Here is a 27,262-nt window from a genome sequence, read left to right as displayed (position 1 = left end):
TATAAACAAATTATAAAAAATATATTCTTACATTGGAATACTCCTCAATAATTAAAAATAATGAATTACTGACACATGAGCAGCAGAGATGAATTTTAAAGATACTATGCTAAGTGAAAAAAGCCAGACACAAAAGATAACATATGGTATAAGAATCCATTTATATGAAGCTTTAGAACAGGCACACTAACCTATTGTTACAGAATCATAAAGTGGTTCCTCTGGGGTGGGGTGGGGATGATAGGAAAGCATGGGGGAACTTTCTGGGGTGATGAAAATGCTCTAAATCTTGATACACTGTGGGTTATATGAGTGTGATCTCTTGTCAAAATGCATTGAACTGCACAGTTAAGATCTGTAATTACACTGAATGTAAATTACACAATAAAATTTACTGCAAGACTTCTCAGAACCTTTAATAACCTAAGGCATACTGTGAATGTCAAGAGGGGATGTAGCACACAGGATTTCCTGACCTAATTTGAGCCTTATTAGAGGGGATGTGGGCAAGAAGTGTTCCCTTCCAAGTGCATGAACTGGGAGCAACTGGTCATGTGGAGGCAGGAGCCACAGGATTCCTTGTGTCTCATGTCCCAGGTCTCATGACTATTTTCAAATTGAAAGGCTGCGGCTGGGAGGGGCAGGTCCAGGCCATGCTGCCTGCTCCCCAGCCACCCACTCTTACAGTTTCTACTTAGGGGACCTCAGGGTGTCCATAGGAGACAAGGTTGTAATAGCCAAGAATAGTAGAAAAGAGGTTTCTGGCATGGCAGGAGCTGCCACTGCTAGGTCAAGACCCTCTTGTGCTTTCCCTCTGCAGTGGTTGTGGGGTCCTATTCCTTCTGTCCTGTGCAGGACTCCCAGACCCCTCACTGACTCAGCACACAAGCCTAATTCAGTAACGCCTGGGTACAGAGGCCAGGCTGAATGCAGCTCTTAAGGCTGCCTAGAGTCTGGGGCCTCTCTAGGCTATGGTAGGGAAACTGGTCCCCAGAGCTGTCTGAGTGGGTCACAGGCTGTGCAGTACCAATGGGCTTCTTGTTTGTTTTCATCGGCTTCTCAGTTTCTAGAAATCCCTCAGAATGATTACTCTGTCAATGGTACCTTTGCAGTTTTCCAACACTGCTAAAGAGGTTTTTATTTTTTCTTTCTTTTGTCTATGCAAATGGTGCAGAGCAGGAAAGTTATGAATGAATCAGGGTGTGTGTGTGTGTGTGTGTGTGTGTGTGTGTGTGTGTGTGTGTGTGAAAGAGAGAAAGAGAGAGAGAGAATGTCTGTGTAGTCTGGACCCAGGCAAAGGGAAGGGGCTGAAGGAGGGCTTGAGGAGGTGGGTAGTGGGTATCCAGGCAGGCAGTTGACAGTCTGGCCCATGAATGGTGTTTGCTGCACACAAGAATGACATTGCTGCATGGTGGGGTTGACAGATGCTCCATGGGAGATTAGAAAATACGTCTGCATCTCTCTTGGGCCTTGATACCATCAGCAGTTGAAGCTTGTCTAATTTCATTAAAAATGAAAGCCCCATCCATTCCCAGGGCTTAGAGTTCAGCTTCCAGACTCACAGGTGTTGAAGGACAGCGGGCCATAGCAAGCGTACTTTTCTTTTAATTGTGGCCATTAATCTGGCACCAATAGCTGGTCTATCTTACAAGAGAAGGAAGGGTGACAGGAAACCCATCAACTGGGAACTAGTTGACCCTGCTGTTTGCTCTCTAGCAAGTGGAGAGGGAAAAGCTCCCCAAACTTGCTTTTCAGGGCCCACTTTCCTGGCCTCATTTGGAAGGATCTAGGTTTGTTTTCTCCTGGATTTTGTGGGATTTTTCTGGAGCCAGTAGATGACCAGCTCCCGAGCCATGTTTGTCTTATTTTCCTAGGAAGAGTGCCAGCCTCTGTCCCAAAGTTAGGGTATGTCCCAGTGAGAAGGGGGGGGGGTAGGAACACTTATTAGGAGCAGGTAAGCACCTGGCAACAGCCCAGTGAGGACCAAGATAGAGTGGGGGGAAACCCCAGAGCCAGACCAGGCAGAGTTAGACAGAAGGCCAGGATGGCCACAAAATGGGGAGGTGGGCCAGACTGTGTGTGTGTGTGTGTGTGTGTGTGTGTGTGTGTGTGTGTGTGCATGTGTGTGTGTGTGTGTGTGTGTGTGAGAAAGATGGGAAGCGCGGATAGAATTTCATCTGGCAAATTCCCTATCTCTATCCATCCACAAACCTGAGCTGGAGCTATTATGTGAACAACTCTGGCAGGCCCTGGGTGTGCTTCAGAGGCCTGGGCCTGCCTTGAGATTTTGTCCATATCGGACAAGTGTACAGTAGCAGATGGGGTAGAGTGGGGCAGAGGGCAGGTAGGGAGACATTCCATGGTGTTGGAGAGAAGATGCACAGACTGAGGCCTTAAAAGGTGAACAGAATCCTGACAGGCAGAGACAGAGTGGGCCTGTAAATGGGGATGCTGAGGCTCCTGAGGATTTGCTGAGGGGTGGGGACCTACTAAAGAAAGAGGCTCCACTAACAGTGAGCTTGATTCCTGGGGACAGGTCTGGAGCCCAGTTTCTGGGGTTAGTGGCTCACCCTGTGAGGATACTTTTCTGAGGGTGCCCCTGTGTTCTCAGACCACCTCAGCTTGGAGGGCCAGAGTCAAGGCCAGGACAGCCATAATCACAGCAGCCATCAACTATAGTGTGCCAGAACCCCAGGGGCCCCATGGCAGCTCCGAGGTCACAGTTGCTCAGTTGTATAGATGTGAAGAGGAGATGGACTTGCCCAGGGTAACACAGGGAGTGTGTCTGGCCCAAGTCCTTCTTGCTACACTATGGGGCATACAAGAAGGAAGTTTAGCCAGGACTCCTCACCTCTTTCCACCAGGTAGGATGCTGCTGAAGGGAATAAGAAGTCAAGGTCTGGGGCCTAGTGCTCCTGGGAGTGATATTTGGTGCTATAGTGCTGTGACTGAAGCTCTTTTCATTTCACAAAGGAAAACCTAGACTCTTGTTGCTCATTACAATGGATAATTTGGGGGGAGAGTCAGTTAAGCCCCATCTGAATGCGGAACACACCTTTATTTGAGGTAAGTAAGAGACTCCCTGGCTCAGCCTGGGAGAGCTACCACTGTCCCACTTCTTAAGCTTAGTGATCTTGGGCAAGTCATTAACCATCTCCTTGCCCAGATTTCCTCACTGGTGAAATGGGGTAAGAACAGGACCTACCTCACAGTTTTGTCCTGGAGATTGAATGCATTATGTAGGTAAAGCACATGTAATGGTATCTGGCTGAAGGAAGTGGTTCAACCATGAGCTGTTGCTGCTATTGTAAATCTTATCACCCATAGCACAACTCAGAAGAACAACAAACCATTCAGTTGCCAAGGGACTTATCCAAAAGGGAGGGTGTCACTCTCCCTTTCTCTTTACCTGCTCCCTCCTGGGGCTTCCTTGGGAGACCCAAGGGTCTGCCCAAGCCAGGAACTGTTAATTCTACCTCTTGAATATTTCTAGCATCTGGCCCTGCTCTTCTCTCTCTATGGCAATGAGCTGAGATGGGGGGGCTCCAGTCCCCCTCACCTGGCTCTCCTTGATCCTAGATCCCCCTCTGGACCCTTTTTTACTGAAACACCCAGAAGGATATTTCCTACAGCAAAAATCTGAACATGTACTATCTCTGAGCGTCTCCTGTGGCTCTCGTTTGTCAGAACAAACTTGGCTTTGTACATCCTGTTGCCTCTGTCTAGAATGCCCTTCTCCACACTTTGTCCACCTGGCGAACTCCGATCTATCCTTTAAAAACTCAGTGCAGACATATCTCCCTTGAAGACTTTCCAAACTGTCCTTCCACCCAACAAGTCCAAGGCAACATGCCTGGCCCCTCACATTGCCTTCTATGTTGTGTGGCCCCCTCTGCTCTCACCCAGTTTATACAACCATCACTATCACTATTGTGCTACCTCTTTGAACCCATCTCCACCTTCACACCTAACCCAGTGGCTGACTCATGTCAGTTTGGGTTGAACCAAACTGAATTTGTTACTAGTCAAAGAGTCCATGACTGTAGATGCTACAGTACCAGGGCCATGTTGTGTGGCCTTGGGCATGCTCCTTCCTTCTCTGGGCTGCAGTTTCCACATCTCTATATGAGGAAGCTGCCAGGGTTTATTGCTGTTCTGAGTTTCTATAACTGCCTGACTCTGCCCAGGTATGAACAAAGAGCTCAGCTGCCTGCAGACCACCTGCCTCTCTGGTCAGCTGTGCCCATGAGAATCAGAAACTGTCTCCCTGGTCTAGGTGACTGGTATTCTAGGGAAACAAAAGAATGTTTGCAATTTAAAACTTCTTTCTTTCCAGGCTGGGCATGGCTCAGTGGTTGAGCATCGACCTAGGATCCAAGAGATTGCTGTTCGACTCCTGGTCAGGGCACATGCCCAGGTCGCAGGATCAATCCTGAGTTGGGGGCGTGCAGGAGGCAGCTGATCAATGACGACTCTTTCATCATTGATGTTTCTATCTTTCTCTCTCCCTCCTCCCTCTCCCTTTCTCTGAAATCAATAAAGATATATTTAAAAAAAAAAAACAAAAAAACTTCTTTCTTTTCCCAAGAGAAATGGAGAAACCTCATTAAGCCAAGACAAAAGAACTGGGTCACACCCCGGTGATCTTAAGTAGGGGTTGCCACTTGGCTCTGTGAGTGAAGCAGGCAGTTAAATATAAGAAATAATCTGCTTCCTGTACTTGCCTGATCATTTTATTAGCACATAAGAGAAATTTAAACCACAGATTCATGGCAAAAAGAAAAAAGTCCCTATTTTCCTCCTAATTAAATCAAGAGAAGCCAGCTAGATCCAAGGACACCTAGCCCTTGAATCAATTAATTAACATTTATTACAATCCAAAAATTATCTAATTCAATTAAAATATTTCCAAAAAATAAAATAAAGTTCATTTTTATAAAATAAAGTATTTTTTTCTAAAATAAAGTACATTTGACTGGAGCATTTATTATGCCAAAGCACAGTGATGTGAGGGGATCTGAAATGAGAGCTCTAATATGGGCAACAGTCTCTGAAAAAGGGCAAGGACAGGGCAGGTGAGGCTCTGGGCCAAGCCCCTTATAAAGGGAGGGGATGCTTCTGGACACAGTGACCCTCTAATGAGAAAGGCCTGGGCCAGGGGCTCTGCCCACAGCTGTTCATCCTCACCCCACTGCCCACAGCAGCCTCCTTCCCTGTCATCAGCTCATCATTGTGTTCAGCAATCCCCCAATAAAGGGTCAAGGTTGGGTAGGGATTTAAGGAGCAGGCTTGGATTCAGGGGACTGAGCCCCTTTCTACCTCTCATGTGCTGGTTCATCTTGAGTAAGTAGGAGGTGTTCATCAGAGAAAAGACTGTTAGCAGGGCTCTCTGAAATTTAGCCAGGAGATAATTGGAAAGCTAAAGAAACTGCCATTTTAAAAGCCATTTTAAAAGTTTTCTGACTCTCACGAGGTGGATATTTAAATTAACAGTGCCTCTGTTCAGCAAAAATCTCTTAATGGGTCTTTAGTTATAAAAACAAAAAGCAAATACTTACTTCGAGTTTGTTCTTTTGAGCTAACAATACTTGAATATGTACTCTTGCCAGGCGTTGGGTTAAACACATTGTCTGAACTGTCACAATGACTCTGTAAGGTAGAATCTCTATTAAAACCAAGGCTTGGAGAGTGCCCAAGGACAGTTACCTAGAGGTAGACCCTGGATCCAAACCTGGGCTGCCCAACTCAGGCAGAGAGGCCCCTGGCAAGCTCAGGATAACTGGGGGACCCTGGGGAGAAGGGGTCCTGATTGATAGAAATTGGGTAGTGTCCCAGAGACTGTCCTTTGAAAAGCTCCCTGGTGAGTCTGGTGCTCTGACCTTGGAGATCTGAAATCCCTACACCTGCACCATCTACTGGGGTCATACCTTGCCCCATACCCCAGCTCAGAAGTGGCCTCAGTAAAAGAACAGGATGAATTAAGCCCCTTTCCATCCAATTCAATTGCATCTATACTGTCTGAGCTGTATACACTGTCACAAGCATTGAGTATAAGCTTTGAAAGGTTTTGGTTAATTTGATAGGCAGAAAATGGGATAACAATATGATCCTGATTTTAAAGAAAGGAAGTCCTGGCCAGTGTTACTCAGTGATTAGAGCACTGGCCTGTGCACCAAAGGGTTGTGGATTCAATTCCTGGTCAAGGGCACATACCTGGGTTGCAGGTTCAATCCCTGACCCCGGTTGGGATGCATGTGAGAGGCAACTAATCGATGTTTCTCTCACATCTATGTTTCTCTCTCTCTCCCTCCCTCAAACCTCCCTTCAACTCTCACTAAAAATCAATGGAAAAAATATCCTTGGATTAAAAAACAAAAAGGCAAAGGAAAAAACATTTACTGGCTATATAGTGGGTCAATTTTATTTTCCAGATTTTCTACCATAAATATACATTACTTTTATTTTTTAAATTTATCTTTATTGTTAAAAGTATTACAGATGTCCCCCTTTTTCCCCCCTCCATTGATCCCCTCTACCCTGCATCCGTCCCCATCCCAGGCCTTTCCCATTGGGTCCAAAGTCATAACCACAGTCGCCTAGCCCTTGCTCACGCACTGCATTTCAAAGAAAAGCCACAGACTGAACTGCCAATTTCCTGCACTGTGCTCCAGATAAGCCCACCCTTATAAAGGAGTTCCTGATACTGTATTTTTGTTGAAGGCAGAAATATTAATCATGCTCTGTTGGCTGTGATTGTTAGCTATAGCTATATGAAATATTAATCATGTTCTGTTAAATGTGATTGTTCTGTTCTCATTGAAAAAAGCACTTTCTAACCTGGCTGGGAGTTGTATGCCCCAGGACATTTGGAATGTGATCCATTCTCCTTAACTGCTTATCATCATGGAAAGATTAACAACCTTGTTCCCGAAACAAAGGGGTCCCAGAGGCGCCCCACCATTTTGCAAACCCTAGCCCAAATTTCCTGTAATCTGTAAACCATTATACCCATTCTTACTCCGTTTTGCCCACTTCCCCATGTAATCTTTGTCTTTTTACCCAATATAAGGAACTGGCTTATGGGGGGACAGGTAGAGCAGATTTTATGAGGACAAATCCTACTGCTCTCTCACATTACCGGCTTTATTGGAATAAATGCTCATATATGATTCAACCTTGCCTCTGCTTAATTGGCTGAAGTAGTGACAGGCAGCCGGACCCATTGTGTCTGGTTTCATTTTGACCAATGGGCTGAGTGAGACCTGCCCTGTCCAATTGGAAATGCACAGCTATGCGTTCATTTGCATCTGTGCTGACCACTCAGAGCAGCTCTATAACCACCAATCAGAATGTGCAATTTTTACTAATCAGACAGTGCTATTTGCATTCCTCATTTGCATAGAAATGGGCCAATCAGGAACTTGGGTGGGAACTTTCTCTATAAAAGCACACTTTCAGTTTCACCTGGAGGCTTCCCTTTCCCGTTTACAAACTGTTCTCTTGTGTAAAATTTCTCCATTTACTGTGCCCCAGATTGGAGACTGCTGTTGGTACTGGATTGAGAGAAGAGAATTTTTACTGACAGTTACCTAGTCTGTTATATTGACCTTTCTTTTCTCATACCTGTATCATTGTTTTGCTGATCATAGCTTTCCCATATGTTTAAATAGCTTCTCAATTTCAACAATTTCTGGGTTTCTTTCACTTATTCATTCTTTGTGACTCTGAGAACCATTTTGTAAAAGTAAAAACATAAAACAAAAAAACAAACAAAAAGACAAACAAAAAACAAAAAAAAACAACACCCACTGAGACTTTTAATTCAAATTTCATTAAAATATTTGAGAAGACAACCTGATCTTTCTACCCAACCTGATGGCTCACCTCTCTATGCCTCTCCTTTTATAGTTTTTGGGAGAATTATATAGTTTCTCATATTTGATTGTATAGCCAACCCTACAAGTATGTGACTGGTGCCCAGAGAAATAGAATAAGAATAAATTTCCATATATGTATGTTACATAACACTATCATTTTTAGTGAGAGAAGCTGCCCTTTAAGAAGTTCTATGGCCATGTCTATTGGGGTCAACCTTTAAATGAGTTGAGTGAGTAAAGCAGTTTACATAGTATTGTACATATTTAGTTGTATGTATATGTTCTGTATATATTTGCACAAGCATGAAGCAAGGGGTTGAGTGCTTTACAATCTTGATTAGCATAACAGGATGGGAATGGAAGGGCTGGATGAATGCAAAGCAGATTATTTCTTTTAAAAAGAAAAGGAAGGAAGGAAAAGAAAGTTGCCAGTTACCTCTGTGGTGGCTGGTGGTCTCTCAGTTGCCCTTTTAGCTTCAGAAGCAGTCCTGGAAGGTGCCCTGTTAGGATTCTGCTGGGTAGGTGGGGCTGGGTTTTTCTAATTTGACAAATTTAGCCCTCCTCACCTGTAGAGGTATGGGGGAGGGAAATCTGCTCTAGGGCCTCTTGAGGAGGAAGCTTCTGAAGGGGCCCAGTGCCTCCCTCTCCTCAGCTGATGCCCTGTTCTTCCAGCGAGCCAGGATCAGACTGTGATTCAGTCTTCCAGGTCCTTCCCCCTCCCCACTCTGCCTGCAGCAGGAAGCCTTCCTTGGCTGCCTTAGTCTATCATGGTTGGAGGGAACGCCCACATCTATTGGCACAAAAACAGGCCAACAGACAAAGGCTTGTGAAGTGATGGGGAAGAGAGTAAACCAAGCTAGATTCAAATCTTAGCCCTACCACTTACTAGCTGTAGCCTTGGGCAAGTTCCTTACCTATTCTCAGTTTCTATTTCCTCATCTGTAGAATGGGGGTCATGGGGTTGTAGTGAGGATTAAACGTGGGGAAGCTTGCCCCAGGGCCTGGGTGTAGGAGTAGCCAGGAGCAGTCTGGTCTTTCTCCTCTCCTGCTAATCTGAGTCAGACTCCTAGAAGACAGATGAGGACAGTGAGTGGAGCAGGTGAAGCCAAGGCTTTCCCTACATGCTCACAGGACCAGGATGGGAGGAGATAAGACACACGCGCACACACACCAGGCCAAGAACTGAATCTGAGAAGAACTAATGATTTCAGATGGCTGAGGGTACATTTCCAGTCAAAGTCACCCCCCCAAATTTCTCTGCTGAACGGGGACTTGAAAAACAGGAAGATAAAAGACAGGAACAATGTGGGCATGGAAAATCTTGAAGCATGTTTGAGGGGAGCAAGGCCAGCCTGGTGGGTGGAGGCTAGCATGGAGGTATGGTCAACAATGAACATGACCAGGTGGTAGGACTTGGGATTGCAATTGGATTTTGTTCTCTGGGCAAGAAGAAGCCACTGATGATACTGGGGCAGCAGTAGGAGGGTGAGGAAGGCGATGATCCTCAGAAGCTGGGAGGAAGAGCCAGACTGCTGAGGACAAATCCTAGTTCCCTCAGTAGGAATTTTGGGCAGACAAAACCTGTCTGGCTTGTTTTCTCATCAGTAAAATGGGGATAATTCTAGAACCTAGCTCACAAGATTATTGTGAAGATAAAATTCAGCTGATTCAGAGAATCTCCCCTGACCTGGCTTTCTAGAGAGGACAGAATCCTTCACCCTCAGTAATCCAACGCATTCAACATTGCCCCTTCCCAGGAGCCTGGTGACTTTGCCCTCTAGTGTGTCCCTTGATGCCTCATTCAGACAGACCCCTAATGAGCTTGCTCCACTGGGACACAGGCATTCTGAGGGGACCACCCCCATCCAGGAGCTCAGGCTGGGACTCTTGCCCACTCTGCAAGGGAGAATGAATTGGCCTGAAGTTGGTTGGAGGTCTAGAGAGTGGGCAAAACCAGGGGTGCAAATGCTGGAGGTGGAGCTAGCAGGGCTTTGCTCCTCAAATATCATTCCTTCAAGACAACCACCTTTCCTTCAAAGGCCACTCTTCTCAGGCTTTGACCAGTTTTATCTGAACCCTCAAATGCTTTTCTCCTTTTCCCATCTTCTCTCTGAATGTTTCAGGTGTGTTCTCCTTTTTAACAATGCAGTCTAAAATATTTGCACAAATGTTACCTCACTGATTCATCCTCCTAGCTATCTGTCAAGGAGATAGATGGCAGACAAGGCCCCATTCTACATGAGTGGGGTTCACAAGGGTTACGAAATCTGCTCAAGATCCCTTCAAACCTCGTTTCTTGCTTCCTAGAGGCAGGGAGTGGAGCCCTACCTGACCTGTGAAGTCTTCAGCATGTGTAGGGCTATAGCATCCTTGGGACCAGAGGGGGCTTCCAAAGGACTTTGCTGGGTTCCCAGCACATGGTACTTAAGAATGAAAAGTACAGAGCAGAAAAAGCCTACTCTCCTTTGAGGTTCTATAACCATCCTAGGAAGCTCTTTTCTGCTCTCCCCTGAGCTCCTATAGTACTCCCAGTGTCCTGGCCACACATAGGTGGCAGAACGGAGTGAAGGAAAGAGTAATAGACAAGAAGTCACACAGGGTTCAAACTCTGGTTGTGATTACTTGAGTGAAAAATGGGCAGAATGGAGTCATCTTGTGGGTTGGTAGTGAGGGCGAAGTGAGACTGGAGTGGGGTGATGCACACTAACCATTGTTAGTGTTAGCGCTCACTCAGCTGTATCCTGGGGGCTCCTTGGTGCAGTGCCCAGGCCAGCTGCACACAGGTGCTTGGGAAAGACCAAATGCCCTAACTTTCTGGAGCAGGCCCAGGGGCAGGAGGCTGAGGAAAAAGAGTAGTCTGAGGGGGAAACTGAGCAACTCCAAGCCCCAGGGGCTGAGGGAGGAAGGCCTGCAGAGCATGATGCTTGGAGGGTGGGTTCTGTCCCCAGCATTAAGTAGCACCAGTGGGCCCAGGTGGTCTGGGGCTGGAAAGGCTGTGGCAGTAGGATTGGGGTGGTTTCAGGCATGCCCCTGGGTCTCTGATAGAGTGTGGTGCAGGGAGAAAAGGCATTTGGGATGAGAGGGAGTGGAATATGGGCTGGCCATGGGTTTAGCAATTTTAACTCTGTCTCTGACCTCCAGTCCCTGGTTCCAGGACTTCAGCTCAAGTGTGGACTGGTGAGTGATAGGTAGACCCACAGAGAGTTGAGAGCTCTGTCCCTTCAACAGAGATACAGAGTCCCTCTGCTCCTGGGGCCCCTGGTAGCTCCCTGCCCCCTTATAGATTTCCCAGTAGTCCAGCACCTCTCCTAGGCCCGCTCTGATTCTTAAGCCAAGGCAAGAGGTGACCAGCACCATTCTGTCTTCTGGTTGCTTCCATGCACCTTCCAGAGCATGAGTTATCTGGGGTCTCTAGTGCCCAAGCATCCTGTTTCCAATCAGATGTTTGCAACTTTGAAAGAATTGGATCTTGGCAACTGACTCCCTCCTGCCCTCAACCCAGTATGAAATCCAATTTTTAAGTTTCAGCTGTAATTGCCTTGAGCCCCTTTTAATGACAACTTGGGACCCACCAACTGCAGTTCTTGGCTCCTAAGGTACTAACGAAATCCCTTCCTTCACAGGCTCACTTAAAGGGAAGTTGAATTTTCTAGGCTTTGGAGAACAAGCAAAGAGTTCCTTGAGTAGATGGTGCACGTTCACCCCAAGCTTGCAGAGGTCTCCTCTTACCATTTCATTCCAGGTAGGAAAGATTCACATTCTCCGTGGCCTGGGTTGAAAGAAGCCAGTTTCCAGGCACATAGGAGCCAAAGACCTTATCCAAATGTCAGTGGTTCATCACCTCTGGACAACCCAGAATTAAAGAGAAGGGTGGTCTTGTTGAGAACACACTGATGGAATTCCCAGGAATGGATCCCATGCTAGGTGAAGTGATTGATGGAAAATAGGATAATTTCTCTCTAGGATTTCCAGTTATGCCAAAGGACAAAGTGACCCATTGGAAGAATACAAACTGTATTTCTCTGGGGTCTGACTAGGGAAACTCTGAAATGATCCAATCATGCAGGCCTGTATCCTTTCAGGGCCCCAGGTTGGTCACCCGTGCCAGCAGAGCAACCCAAGCCTATTGCACTCCATCTCTGTAACCTGTGACCTCTTAGCCATGACTGTCTGCTTCTCTCTTGGGTATCTTTCCCCCAGAAGCCAGTGCGCTATGTTCACAACTAAAAAGGGTAGGTCCCCAGGCTCCTCTCCAGCAAGCAGGCTGAAAACTTCAAGCAGGCACAGCCTGTGGCCCTGGGGGCTCTCTCTCAAGTTCTGTTGCTAACCTTTCCTCCCAGGCCCAGGCAACACAGAGAAAGCTTCCAGGCCCACACTGAAATGGGTTTTGCTTCCTTAGCAACATAGAACTCAAGTCTGGCAATCACTTTTCTGGAATATCTCTTAAATAGCATGTCTGCAAAGTCCATAGTGCTTGCTAGTGCAGAAAAGCAGCAATGCTGGGCTGGAAACAGTATTCACCATAAGGGGCTTAGAGCTTTAAAATCTGTTTTAAATTTAGAGTTTACATGTTTGCACTTTCATCCATGCCACTCTTAATAACATGGCAGCTGTTGCTACCACTGTCAACTACTGACTCTTCCTGCCTAAGCCAGGTGGTCTTCTCTCTGCTATTGAAGTGTCCACATGAATTAGCTTGTTGGCCAGTGTGGTTCAGTTGGTTGTCATCCCATGCACTGAAAGGTCGCCGGTTTGATTCCTGGTCAGGGCACATGCCCAAGGTTGCTGGTTAGGTCCCCAGTCAGGATGCTTACGAGAAGCAACTGATCGATGTCTGTCTATTGCATTGATGTTTCTCTCTCTCTCCCTTCCTCTCTCTCTAAAAAAATAAAAAATAAAATAAGTAAAAATCAATAAAAATAATTTTTAAAAGGACTTAAAAATTAGCTTGTCTGCCTTTGTGGGGACTCTGTGTGACTTTACACCTTAAGGAACAGCCAGAGGTATGTGAATTCTGCAGCAGATGATGCTCTACAAGGCCCTGCCCATGCTCATACTGTCTGCACAGCTTGAAGATTTCTACAGGGTCAGTCAGAGCCAGCTAACCAAGCCTCCAAACACAGTAGAAACTCAGGAAGGTTGTATTGTGACTGGCCACCAGGGGGCAAGCACACACAGCAAAGCTGCAGCTTTCTCAGCTCTGGGGAAAGCAGAGATTTTCACTTTTTCTTCCAGCCTAGTCTTCTCAGATTAGAGAGGGAATGAACAGAAAATATGATCCAGATTAGCAGTGGATGAGAATCCAAGAGGGCATGCACCCTAGGGGTTAAGACATAACCGTGTCTGCAACCAAACCCTTCCCAACATGTCAATATGGGAGAAGCACTGAAAGGACAAGTGCTACTCTGGTTTTTAGCATATTTTAAAACAAATTTATTTACACAGAAACATGATGCCACAGAGAACACAGCAAAGTACCACAGCAAAACAAAGGGCAGCACCACCTGGTGACAGAGGGGACCTTTCATTGATAGATTTATACAACTCTAAAATATGTAAGTAGAAAGGTGAGGCTTCGGGAAAGAGCAATAGAAACAACATTTTCAAATATTTCAAGTGTGGGCAGAGCCATGGGGAATGAAAGAGATTGGAATGAGGACTGCGATGATTCAGATCACTGAGAAAGAATACATCTTGCTTCTGCCCTGATCTCACACACAAGTGCCATGCATATCAACAGAAAATCCCAACCCAGTGTGCCCACACACAACACTCTTTAAACTTGGTAAGGGAAGGGATAAACAGTATCTGGATAAGTAGTATCTGGAGTAAGTTTTCTGAAGCAGTGTGATATATCTTTCAAAAATGCTACCCTAAAGCCTAGGGCTGGTTCAACATTCAAGTTATCATGGGTACAGACACACACACACTTTCAACACACTATAAGGGCAAAGTGAACTGTCCATAATACAATAATACTCATAGCAAAATATATGACTTCTGCTAGGTTAAAAATTTTTCCAACCTCTATTGATTCCCTGAAACTTTCGTGATTTAAGAAAACATGGGGGTGAGTAGGAACCATGTAATAATAGATGTGTGGAATACAAGCCCCTGCAGTCCACCGAGGTGGGGAAAGCGTCCAGCAGTGGCTGATGCAAAAACCTACTCTAATTTCAAACAGCTGCAGAGTGTGTGTTTAACAACTGTATAGCACCTTGTACATTCTGGGCACTTAAAACACTAAATAATGGTGATTATGAGTGGTAAACACCTCTGGAGGAATGTTTATAAAAGCTATTATAATATGTTAAGAAATTTCCCAAGAGTTCTCTAAACAAACCTATTGAAACTATCATATCTCTTTTTAAAAATTCTCAGCCCTCAGTATCACATGATATGATGTTTCCAAGCTGATGTTCATGCAACAGCCATAGTCATGACAAGGGGAAAGGGAATAGTTCCTCCTCTTTACAAAGGAACTTTATAAGCTGCCCAAGGCTAAGGCTTTCATTATCATCTTCTTCCTCTTTTTCCCCCTAACACACAAAATGGATTTGTTTAAAAAAAAAAACAACAAAAAAAACTTTTTTGAAGTTGGATTATTTTATTAGCCAAATACCTTGACATGAAATGTATGTGAATTCTCCCATGGTATCTGTCATAACTCAACCTCATTATTTTAGGAGCATCAGGACAAAAAGGCTTGCTTTCTTTGGTGCAACCTCTATCTAGGCTCTTGCACTGCAGCTCTTCCCTTATGGCATCATTTATGGAATCCCCACTTTTTGCCATAAGCATTGACAGCTGGACTTCAGTGCACATTTCTGCAAGAGCAGCACTCAAATGTCTCGGCACAGCACTTTGAGAACATGAGGTTCAAGGAGGTAAATCTAATAACCCGGTTTCATGGGCAGCCATCCTGTTCACTCATTAAGCTGGACCAGAACTTTCAATCCTTATCAACTGGTGAGGGGACTAAAAATATGTCAGAGTTGGCCTAGGGAGTCAAGTTCCTCTTTCCCCTGTCCAAGTATGTTCATCCCAAATAAGTCCATCCCAATTTCTAGGAATAGCCTCTATGTATTTTTTCAGATCACTGCTGGTAAAATCTAGGGGGAAACCTAGTTGCAGGTTACTAGCAAAACCAAGTCAGGTTACTTCCCAGCACTAACATATTCTTAATACCAATTTGGGAAGATGAGTGCAATCCTTCTATGCCCTACTACTTAGTAGGGCTCAAAGATCTTTCATGGAAATTTTGTAATGCTAAAAACTTTGAAATACAATTTTAGGTAGCTTCACTCCCACATATTTCATGAATATTTCTGGAGGTTTAAATCTCATGGCTTAGAGTTTTTCACGTTCACAAACTTATTCTGAGTTTGGAAGCAAAACTGACCTCCAATTAATCTGACCACGAAAAGCTACTCAGACTCTTAAAATCCTAACAAATCTATTTTACTTTTAGATCCACAACATTCGTGGTGTGGGAGTTTGTGCTCCCCTCTAATACCTCACCCAGTTCATCTTCAGAGGGCAAAACTTGAAACCCAAGGCCATACTCCTGGCCTCCAATTCTAACTTAGCCTAGGGGTTGGTGGACCTCATTCGTGATTCTTTTATTGACTCCACAGATTACAACTGCTCTTTTTCCCATCCTGCTGTTACTCTTCATGAACTACTGCCTGGGCATTGCATTACTGTGCATATACCAAAGGGGCTCTTCTCAGGCTAGCATGGGGGAGATCTCACAGTCCTAGTCCTCTTTATGGAACATCTGATTCTCTTCCTTCCAAGACTAGGTTATCATTCTACCATGGCATTTTGCTATTCATTCAGTGTTGGTCTTGCCTACTCTAGCCATTGTCCTCTTTCTCCAGCACCCAGATGTGTCAGAGAGATTGTTCTTGCTCATGTGGCTTAAGGAAAAGTTTCAATAGCAGCTTAATTGCTTGAACTCTCAAAATAAATGGAAGAAATAATAATACAGATTTCAATAAAAAAGAAAAAAAATTCCAACCACTATTAGTAACTTAGTTACTTGAGAAAACTTAAAGTGCTATACTAGTCATGGTCCAAAACTCATATAGTCTGTCTGTCTGTGTCTGAAGACAGGGTGTCTTTTCAGTTGATGAATTCAAAGTTCCTATTATAATTAAAATAGAAATGCAAAAAAAATGTATATTTAAGATAATAGATTGACTAAATTTTATTATTTTGGAAAAATATTCTGAGGACCAAATATTGAGTGCTTTTTTCCCAGAAGTACTCAATAAGTTATTTAGTCTATTTGGCTCTAACCTGTAACACCACCTTCCCTTTCCCCCTCACATTCTTCTGCCATCACTCAGAGAAAAAGTAATATAGCTCCCTGTCTCTAGGAAGCCTAAGGCCCTTCTATGATAGTCGGCATTCATCTTTTGCCCTTAACAAATAAGAATATTAAAACAGTACCAAACATATCTGATGTAAAGGGGTGCTTGGTTTACCAGTGCTATAATATAATGGTGATAGAAGGTATCCATGCTAATAGTACTATAGAGTTAAAATGAGGAAGAATGGATCCAAGTCAAAACAGGAAAAAGAAAAAGAATACCTAGAGAACAAATAGAGGGACCAGGGAACTTTCTTCATTAAATATGAAACCCCATTAGTCAACATTCAAATTTACATGGGCAAGGCACAAGAGTGACATTAAGAAAGTGTCTCAATATGCAAACCATCAGGAAATGGGGTTGGTGAGGAGGGAGGCTGGGAAGGGAATGTGCTGGTTGACATGGTCAGTGGTCTGTGCGCTGCTACTTCAGTGTATAATTAGGCAAGGAGTTATGTGCACATGGGCTATGCTAAGGTGAACCAAATCCCAGTCTGTTAGGCAAGGCACAGCCATGCCACAGGACACTGAGAGAGAGTGGGCTGCTTGCTGGCCTTCAGCAACATGCCTACTCTGTGGCCACTCCTAGGGGCAGAGCCCTGCACTCTGGCTAGAGGAGGCAATATTCTCTGTGGGTCACTCTGCTCTCTCCTTGGGAGTCCTGTACAGCTGGCCAGGAGGACAGGGACAGCCTCCAAATGGAGCCTCTCATATCCCATTCTCTTAAAAAAAAAAAAAAAAAACACAATAAAATACATTCTTTTCTGTTCTTAATCCTCTTTGATACAGGTGAATCACATGAAAGGCTGTTAAAAATCTTAAAAACTAAGAAATTTTGCCCAGCTGGTGTGGCTCAGTGGTTGAGCACTGTCCTATGCACCAAGAGGTCGCTGGTTCAATTTCCGGTCAGGGCACATGCCCAGATTGGGGGCTTAATCCCCAGTGGGGGGAGTGCAGGAGGCAGCCAATCAATGACTCTCTCATCACTGATGTTTCTATCTCTCTCTCTCTTCCTCTCTCTGAAATCAATAAAAATATATATATATTTTTAAAAATTAATAAATTTCAAATGGCCACTAATATGCTATCTAAGTAATACTGCACAGCCAGTCCTGACTTTAAGAAACCCTGCACTAGTAGATGAGGGTTCCAAGGGCTCCCTCAGTGACTAGGTACAGAGAACATGTCTATCAACTCTGCCCAGGTTGCTCCCCCAGAAGCCTGGCGCCTCTCTACTTCTAGCATGTGTGTGCACACACATAGGCCCACATGTGTATGGACACTCACACTGTCCAAGTGACTTCTGGGATTGCAAGACTGAAATAAACAGATACTCACAGTTTTGAATAAAACAAGTACACACACACACACTCACATCCCCCCCCATGGAAGGAAGACTTGTGTCAGCGCAAATATGTGCCACGGGAAGAAGGGGAGGATTTCTAAAGATTTTTCTTCAGGTGAAGTTGCAACATAAACACTGTAATACACAGCTAAAAAAATCATAGAAAAATTGCACACATATCCATAGGAAAGGAGCACAGACCCCCATGTACTACAGTAAATAGCTTTCAGCCACCCACCTCAGCAATCAAAATTCCCTGTGAGTTGTTCTCTAGAGCCATTTCAGAGTCATAAAGAGCAACACGCCAGGGCAACTGGGAGGCAGTTGCTCCAGAAAAGGTCAGCATTCTGAGGTGGTCAGCAGTCTTATTCGTGGTCTTCTCTTGGTCATTATAATAGCCATCTGGGCCATTCCTTCAAAGATCTCGAGATCTCAGAGGTGGACTGACAGCTGTTTCATTCAGGGCAGTTGTCTATAGGATTTGGTAGACTAGTTAATACTAGTAAATACTAGCTACTGATAGAAGAAAGCTGGCCAATTACTGTTTGAGGGAAAAAGCTATGATCTGGGCACCACCAGCCTTGGCTGCCAACTTTGACAATAATCAAAGAACGGTACTTTAAACTCTGTTCCCTGGTGGTCCCAAGAAAACTACGCATGCAGAAAAATCATTTCCTTCTGTACTGCCAGCTGTTTATATGATCTAAACTGCACTCCACCCTGCTCAGGAATGGGTGACACCACTTTGTGTTAGCTCTGTAACAGGCCACAAGTAGCAAATAAGCCCAAACTTCATAGGCAAGTGGGGACAAAGTAAAGGTGAAGTAGAATCAGGCTGTGGCAGCAGAGGGAAGATTGTTAGGGCATCCTCCATGCAGTACACCCACTTATTAGTAACAGAAGTGAAAATGTGTCCATGATCCAAGGGGATGGTTCTCTCCTTGTCCTTATACTATCTACTGGAACAAAGAATATAGTCCCTGGAATGAAAACTGGGTGGATACTAAGGATGGCAGTTTTACCTGGTAACAGAGGAAGAAAGTCTGCTGCGACAGCTTAGTGCATGATGGTAAGACTTAGTTAAATTTATCTATTGCTAATAAGAATAGCAACTTGGTTTTTAACTTGGTGTTAAAAACACAGGTGAAATTCAGAATTATGGAGCAACTGGACATAACTCACTGAGTTCATATCAAAGGAGCTGTCCCTTCAAAAATGTTCATTTTCATTTTTTACCTGCATTTGTGGGACAATTAGGGTGAAAGGTGCTCCAATGGAAAGCAACTGAATGTTTGTCCAGTTGAATTTCTGAAGTTAAGACAGACTCAGCTTCTCACTTGATTTGGAGCTGTGGATAATCTTTCTGAGTAGACTCATTTGTTCATGGACAGGGATGAACAGTTTCTCTCTTCTTTCCTTGAACTGTGGGTGAGTACTAGGATGGGGAAGTGCATGGGTGACTTGAAGATGATGAAGATGAAGAGCAGCAACCAGGATACATTAACGGTGTTGCAGAATTTTCACAATACAACTGAGAGAGTCTGGAGTGGTAAAAGCCAAATACTGAGCACAAAGCCAGTCCTCAAGGCTGACCCCACCCTCCCTGTCCAGGGACTTCTCAGCAAACTTGATCATTAGCAATGTTCGCTTGATGTCCAGCCAGTTTTGGAGCAGGGTATTCCTCTGCACTGGGCTGGGGGCATTGGTGAAAATCTGGAAGAGATCTTCCCGGGGGCCCCAGAGCAGACACTGGAGGACACCTTTGGCATCTGAAATGAGGATACGCTCAGAAGGGTTGGGGTTCAGGAGGCAGCTGGCCAGCTGCTGAAGGCCCCAGGAATAGGGGGAGCGGAGTGGGATTTGGGGCAGGTCTGCTGGAGTGTACTCCTTCTCCTTCAGTTCTGGGTTCTCATCAAAGGGGTTGGGCAGGTGTAGCATCTCATAGATGAGGATGCCTGTCTGGAACTCATCACACTTTTTGTACTGGGTGGCTGTTATGATCTCTGGGGCAAGGCGGGACTGGTCCCGGAGGATCTCAGGGTCCACCAGGTGGCTCTTCTGCTTGGCCTGAGAGAAGTTGCTTACTATAAGCCTTGTGAGACAAGATGAGGTGGGATTGGGTTCTGCAGGCCCAAGGCCCTGGGTGGTTCCCCCTAGCTGGTAGTGGACAAGCAGCAGGTTCTCCAGACGTAGATCACAGTGAGTGACGTGGTAGGGTTTGAGGTGCTCAAGGCCAGAGCACAGCTGTAAGAGCAGCAGACACACTTGCCTCTCATATGAATCAGGGCTTTTCCGATGCTGAACCAGAGAGTCCTGCACAAAATCAGCCATCGTGAGATAGGGAACCTCTCTGGTGATGACCACAACGTGACTTCTCTGCTTCTTGCTAATGATTCCCGGGTTTTCTTTCTGGGATGACTCTGTTTCAGAGCAGGGCTCTGGGGTTTTCCCATCATTTTTTCCTTTCATTTCTTCTTCATTCTCTTGTATTTCGTCCTCTTCCTCTTCAGGGGCATCAGGATCCTCCCAGGGAAGCAGACGCTTAGGGACCTCAGCAAGGAAATGACCACAGTCCTGCTGGATGTTAAAATGGACAGCCAGACTCTGCCGAACAGCCAAGCTGTGATAATACTGCTGAGATTCTTTAGCTTTGCTCTTACAGATCTGAAAGAAGAAAGCAAAGAACACAATTTAAAATATACACACTTTCATAACCAGGTTTATGATGTGTAAAGGAGGATTAATGGGAAGGTGACTAGTCAGGAATAAAGAGTGCTATAGTGAAGTCTTCAGAAAGGGTAGTTCTGTGTTGAGTGACAGTAATAATGGCAGTAACCATTTCCTAAGGCTGTCTACATGCTTAGCACTTTATGTGTATTATAGCCCACACACTAACGCTTCAAAGTAGGCTGAGAACTTAAGAATTTTTAAAAAGGGGGGGGAAGCCCAGTGCTACCAGTTTGCAAACTTAAGTTTGTCTAACATCAAAGCTTGCTCTTTCCACTATACTTTGAACCTCATCTAGGAAACAGAACAACAAAAAATAATTTTCACCTACTTTCTGTGGAGGTTTGCAGCTAAGACTTACGAAATAGTTCAATAAATGGCTCATAAAGTAGGCCAAGATATCTTATTTTATCCCTGGTCAGGAGAATGACATACAATTGGCCTGATAAACTACGGGATTACCTAACTTTTCAATGGGTGTCATATGATTGTTACCATTCAGGCACTCACGAAGGTAGAGATAAAGGTTTGAGAGGATCAGTAGTCTGACCTAGTCAGAGCAAAACCAACATTTCAATGGCAGGATTTTGACTTTTATGTTTTCTCTTAACAGATGTCATTTAAGGCCCAATATTCAGGTAATAAGGCCTTTCAAAGGAAACTTTATTAAGTGGTTATGAATCAAGGAACATTGGTTCAGAAACACTAGCCAAAAGTTCTACATACTAAATCAACTATTGTATTTCTAGGTTTAAAAGGGTAAGAAAGCAAAAAATAACATCACCCCTAAATGGATTCTTCTCATGATATGAGATGAAGAAGCTGATAATGGAAGACTCAGTCTCTAACATTAGGTTCCTAGGTCACTGTAGCCTGGTTAGGACTGTTCCTCTACAATCTGTTAACTGAAGGACACATTTTCTGCTCTTCCTCCTCAGCAGGAGCACTGCTGTATTTCACAGACATCAAAGTGCCCAGCAACAGGCATTCTGCAGTGTTTACAGTGCCTGTTTATTTGCAGTACTTCATAAAAAAAGCAAATTTTAAAAAGGATTTTTTAGTCATTTTTATTACAAAGAAAAATGGACACATTTTTAGAAGGGTCCTCAGTTTTGAGAAGCAGCATACTGATTTCTTTTCAAACAGATATTAAAAAAAGAAAAGACCAAAGGGAAAGGAGTATCAGGGGGAGAGGAGCATCCCTCTATAACTTACTCTATTTATACACATTGATTATAGTTAGAGGCTTGAGCATTGCCATAGAAACCCCTCTTTCTCTCTCTTTTAAAATGAGTTTCTTCGAGTCTTCCACAATCTACCTATCAGTGTGAGGGTATAATAAGCATTTCCTCTTTAAACAAACTTCTGGTCTTGAAACAGAGATATCCCCAGCTTGAATTCAAGTTCAAACATATTATCTCGCAGAAAATACTACCTTTAGAAAGCTCTCAAAGTCTTAGCATATGCAATATAACATATAATCCTATCTACTCATCAATCACAACATGAATTCTTTCTATACTGTACTATTGATAATATTTCATGTTTATGTGTCACCAGATATTTAAAAATCCTATACTAGTCATCATTTAGTTGTGTGGAGTTGGATACAAAACACATCACCATTAACTCCATTCCTAGTTTTAATAATTTGCTCAATATCACATTGCCTGCTCAACTCCTCAGTCTTTGAAAAGTCAATCAAATACCACTGAATTTGGCTGAATGAGACTGTGCAGTTAAACTCTAGCTGCCATATTATAAAAAGGACACTCACCAAGGACTTAGGAGGCCTAGGATTTAGCCCCGCCACTAGCTGTGCAACCTTGGGCATTTTACTTAATTTCTCTGGGTCCCAGTCTCCCTAATAAAGGAGACAATATTAAGAATACTGAAACCTACTTCATAGGGCAGTAGTGAGGATTAAATGAGATCAAGCATGTAGTATATACCTGTAAATCTCAAAGCTGTACAAATGTAACATTGACAATGACAAAAACATTAACAACTTGCAAACAAAGAGAACAAGACAGAAAAATGCATATTTCTTTTGAGTCTTGAGAGTCACTGGCCCCAGCAGTGAGGCTCTTTGACCATGGGTTTGATAGAGAGCAAACCAGAACAAATGAACAGGACTCTTCCTCTTTTTTCAGGAAGAGTTCAAAATTTCCATGCCATGGTCAGCCCAAGACCAGCATTATATTCTGATCCAAGACAGGCCAACCTAAGGCTTAAGAGAGAGAGAGACAACTATATGGTCAATCTGTAGTTTTCACTATATCAAGCCGCACTGAAGAAAAAACAAAAACCGCACACAACTTGCTACCTTCTGGTTTGGCACTAGAAGCAAAGAGGATATGTTAATTGTGATTACTATTCTAATCGTGATATTCTAATTGTATCTATACATACACACGTTTTTATAAGATTCCCCAGAGCTTTGTGAGTAGATAAGAACATGGATACTACAATAAGAATTTATGTTTAGCTTCACAGATTAACTTGAGATAAAGGTTCAAAGTGATATATGAAGGAGAAATTATAAACTGCCTAGCTATTTTGGGTGCTCTGAAGGAAAATGGTCTGCCTAGATAGCGAACCTGAGGAGATGACACTTCCTCATCTCTTCATTTTACAATATGTAAAAAGTCTGAATAATAGGTCACTCTAGTTTGAAAGGCAAAGGAAAAAGGGAGAAGACTAGAGTGTAAAAGAAGAAAACAAAATACTAGGGCTCTGAAGCAGCACATAACCATGAAAACAGTTACAAAGCACAGACCTATGGAGATTTCCATAATGAGGAATGATGTGGATCTCACAAATCTTTATTGTGGAGTCTGCAATGATGTTAATTTAGGTAAGAGTACTATGAACCACATAGTAGTCATTTTTCAAATGTTAATAACTTGACTCCTTTAGTTTTTTTAAAAAAAAACCTCAAAATAACCTGACTTCAAATTCCTAGTCCCAAAAGTTATTTTAAAACTCAAGCCACTCTTTCCAGAACAAATGAACAGGACTCTTCCTGTTTTTTCCTTCTTCCTTTACCCAGTATTTTCTCTACCAGGGATCTAAGTAACTTCTTAGCCTCCCATTTTCATTTATCTTTCTTAAAAGGAATTCACAGTCCTTCCTTATAAAGGGTGGCTGCCTTGAAATGGAGACATCTCCAGTAGATTTTGCTCCTCCAGAAGAATGATTTCTACAGGACTCCTAACTCCCCAAAATTTTGAAATAGGAACAAAACTGGAGCTGGAATGGTCCTATATCTTCATACAGGATTCTCCTTTTTAAAAGGATAAAAACCATCTCATATTTGTTTTGACTGTGTATGGGAAAACCTATCTAAAAAGCTGCCATTTTTGTCAGATTCTGTACTGTCTACATTTTCTGCATGGGAAAAAAGAAAACCCTACTACAGCCTGAGCCACAGTAACACTAGAGGGAACTGCAATATCGAGACCCAGGAGTTATTTACTTATTAACTGGCAGCAAGAGAACAAAACCAGGCTGGTAAAAGTTGAATCTTATAAAATATACCATAGGACCTCTTTCTGGACAAGTTTTGGGTTCTAAGAAGGTGGCAATGCCAAATTCATGCAAAGGGAACACTTGGAGTGAAGAGCATAGGGGGAAGAGGTGCCCATCCTGGACAGTGACCTTTGCCCACTTGCCTGCTCACAGGTCACACCTTCTTGCATTATTTCTCCAAACGGTGACCCAAGAACATCAAAGGGATGGCTAGCCAGCTAGTCATTACATAACTAGCAACGTGAATAGTGTGCTATCACAAAAAGAAAGGCTTGAGGGGAAACTGAGTGGTTGTCTGAGTTAATAAAGATGGGTGAGGACAGGGAAGGGGAAGAAATACTGATTAATATCAACTGAGCATTCAAACAAGTATCTGATGATGCCTCTGAACTTCCAATCTGTAGGACATGGCATCTTGAAGCCATCTAAACAGAGCCCCAGTTACAGTGGGGTGGGGATTCCTCAACCACTGATAAATTATCTGTTGGAAAATGGAAAAAAACAACCAGAGTCAGAGCCAAATCACCCTCTGCTGAGACGTTCTTAGATGCAGGTCAAAGCACACAGTACTTACATAGGCCTGATCTTAGTGGGAAAACAGAGCTTAATAATGATTCCTCAAATACAATCTGAAAAGTTCAATTTCAAATGTTCACTTCAATACAGGGGCTCCTTTTCTGTGTTGTTCAAGGCAACTGGTCTACATACATTTCAGGCAAATTTGTCATTAGGAAACATTTATGTTTGTAATAATAATCCCAATTTAGACAGCTAACTTACAAAGCTTTGACTATATAGCCCCATTAAAGCAGCTGAAAGAAGACAACATTACATGTCCAATACTATTACTGAGCCTTTCAGAATGCCCAGAATGCCTGGGACCTGCTAAGAGGATGTATATCTTACTTCCCTTTCAATGCTGAGGAGTAGAGCAGATACCCAGTTTAAGGCAATAAAGTAGGAAGGGAGGGACAAAAGGTGGACATTTGGCATTTGGTGCACGGCTACTGAATAAACCATTCACTGCATGGAGCGGTATTATCCATTCTTCTTTACGTGACCCTTCCTCTCAAAGGTTCCTTGAAATGGTGGTGTATGGAGGGGTCTGTTTTCTGTCCTCTTTTCTCATTGACTCCCTTCAGCTTGCTTGATATACTGCTGATCTCCACTTTTACATTTGTAACCCAAACTTGTGTCTAGGATTTAAACTCATATATACAATGGCCTACTTGATTTCTCCCCATGTCTGTCCCATCCCATAGATGTCTTAAATTCAATACAACCAAACCTGAACTCTTCTTCCCAACAAACTTCGTTCTTCCAGGACCCCTCTCTTGGTGAATGAAGCTATTATCTGTCTCAACATCTATTTCTCCTCCATCTGCACTCCTTACATACAAATAAATACCAACCTCTATTGATTTTCTTCCCAAATAGCTTTCAAATTACCCTTTCCTTCATCTCTGTTGCTATTAGCATTAGCCTGGAATGCTACAAAATATTTCCAACCGGTCTCCCTGTCCCTCATGTGATTCCCCTCAACAACCTTCCACATGGCCACCAGAGCCACCTTTAAAAAAAAATTGGATATTGCCTACCTGTTTAAACTTCTTAGTCACTCCTCATTATCTTCATAGCATAAAGTCCTGGCCAGGCCTCCCTTTCCAGTCTTATTTCTCACCTCTCTTCTACTTTTGCCATATTGAATTACCTATAGCCAGTCCTATCCCCACCCCCATCCCAATGGTTCCTCTGTTTGGGGCTCCTCTTCACTGCTCATCTGCCTAAGAGATTCCTACCTATTATTCAAAGACCTTCTCATGTGTCACTTCTGTCAAAGAGAGAAAGTACTAAATACCCTAAACTTACTTTCTGTGTTTCTTCTATATCTTATGTATGTCTCTATTATTAGTTATCACATTTTTTGTCTGCCTTAAGAGCGTATTTTTTTATCTTTAGGACCTAGCACAGAGCAAGGCACATAGTACATGCTGAATATGTCTGTATAAACAACTGAGAAAGGCTCCATGTGATCTGTTGTAGCCACAGGGCTTATTTACTCAGCGCAGCTGGAATGTAAGAACAGCTTTTATGAAACAGATGGAAGTTGGCAAGGTGGGAGGGAGCAATGGCAGACAAATATGAGTAATAAACACTCATGACCTGACTACACAAATGAGTAAAATCTGAACAATGTGGTCTGTTCACTGAGTCCAGGCTGATCGAGTGGTTTTGCTGTATAAAACTATATAAAAAGACATTACTCTTCATCATTCTATTCAATCTTCTCTCTTTTCGCCCAAAGAAAGCAATAATTACAAAATACAGGATTCTTCAAAAGCATTTTATATTAGCTTTTATTTTTCCTTTATGGGCCCAGTTGGCCTAGTATGCCTTCAGCCTATTTCCACTTCATCAGCAGGGAATCTCACTTCCAGCTCACGCTGCGTTTTAGAGCGCACCTCAGTGAACCTGAAGAGAGATGGACATTGTAGGGATCAAACCGTACAAGGACAAATACGAGAAGCACTGAAGGTCACATGCACTATACCATCTCTGCTATTTTGTCACATTACATAAAAGCACAACTGCAAATAGGGAGAGTATAGAATGAAAACCTGCAAATTATAAATTGAATACAGCATTTGATATAACTTTAACAATTCAAGCTCACCACTGATTCACCTCAATTTCTTGATCTGCCTACAAGGAATATTGCTTTACTTGCTGTTACAGAGCTAAGACCCACACATACTCAATGCTGTTACAAAATGGATTAAGTATTTAATATATAAATGCTGCTTGGGCCCCATGTACTCAGACTCCATGCTGTAGGAATCTGCTATGAGACCTGTCAGGTCAGGAAATTTATATATTGAATTGCTGCACCAGTGAGTGTATATAAATAAGTAAAACAACAAATTGATGTTTTTCTCTCTCTTCTCTCTCAAAAATCAATATATAATAATTAAAAAATTATATATTGAATTGTTGCAAAAATGTTCACATGCCCAAGAAATCCATTTTGGAGTCTAAAAGAGAAACTCAAGAAGGCAGCTATATAAGGTTTTACTTGTGACTTGTACTCATCAAATCTTTTCACACTGCCACTCAGTATGTGGCTCAAAAGGAAGTTACGTGTGTTCCTGAGCCAGTAATTCAAGCTGACAGGATGATACCGAGGATGTTCACAAAATGAGGCACAGAGCAATTCAACAACCAGCTCACGTCCCAGATTAGGATTTGAATCCAACTTATAATTCCCAACTATATCCTTTTATCTCACTAATAAAAGTAATAGCTCCCTTTTTCACTAGACAATTCATTTTGATTCCAGGTTTTCATGAGCACCCCAAACCTCTCCTTTCTAAACAAATCCCCAGTTGAGACCCTCAGGTACTTCTG

General features: G+C 43.3%; 1 protein-coding gene across 3 annotated transcripts in view; it reads right to left on the bottom strand.

Moving 5' to 3' along the window:
* Positions 1–5,558: 5,558 nt before the first annotated feature.
* The window catches only part of PEAK1 (pseudopodium enriched atypical kinase 1), a 222,092-nt gene continuing 200,388 nt past the window's right edge, over positions 5,559–27,262 (bottom strand). Inside the window, exons 5-6 of one of the 3 annotated variants that reach the window (XM_081150939.1) lie at positions 18,836–20,263; positions 5,559–5,649 (exon numbers count right to left, since the gene is read on the bottom strand). In XM_081150939.1, coding sequence (XP_081007065.1) covers positions 19,100–20,263 — 1,164 coding nt within the window. In that variant the 3' untranslated portion in view covers positions 5,559–5,649; positions 18,836–19,099. Of the gene's footprint in view, positions 5,650–18,835; positions 20,264–27,262 lie in introns of those variants that run through there. The other 2 variants (XM_081150940.1, XM_081150941.1) reach the window with 2 other exon arrangements.

Source organism: Miniopterus schreibersii (genome assembly GCF_964146895.1).
Source record: "Miniopterus schreibersii genome assembly, chromosome: 1".
Classification (NCBI taxonomy): Eukaryota; Metazoa; Chordata; class Mammalia; order Chiroptera; family Miniopteridae; genus Miniopterus; species Miniopterus schreibersii.
Note: the sequence above shows the minus strand (reverse complement) of the source record. Positions and strands in the feature narration are given on the sequence as shown.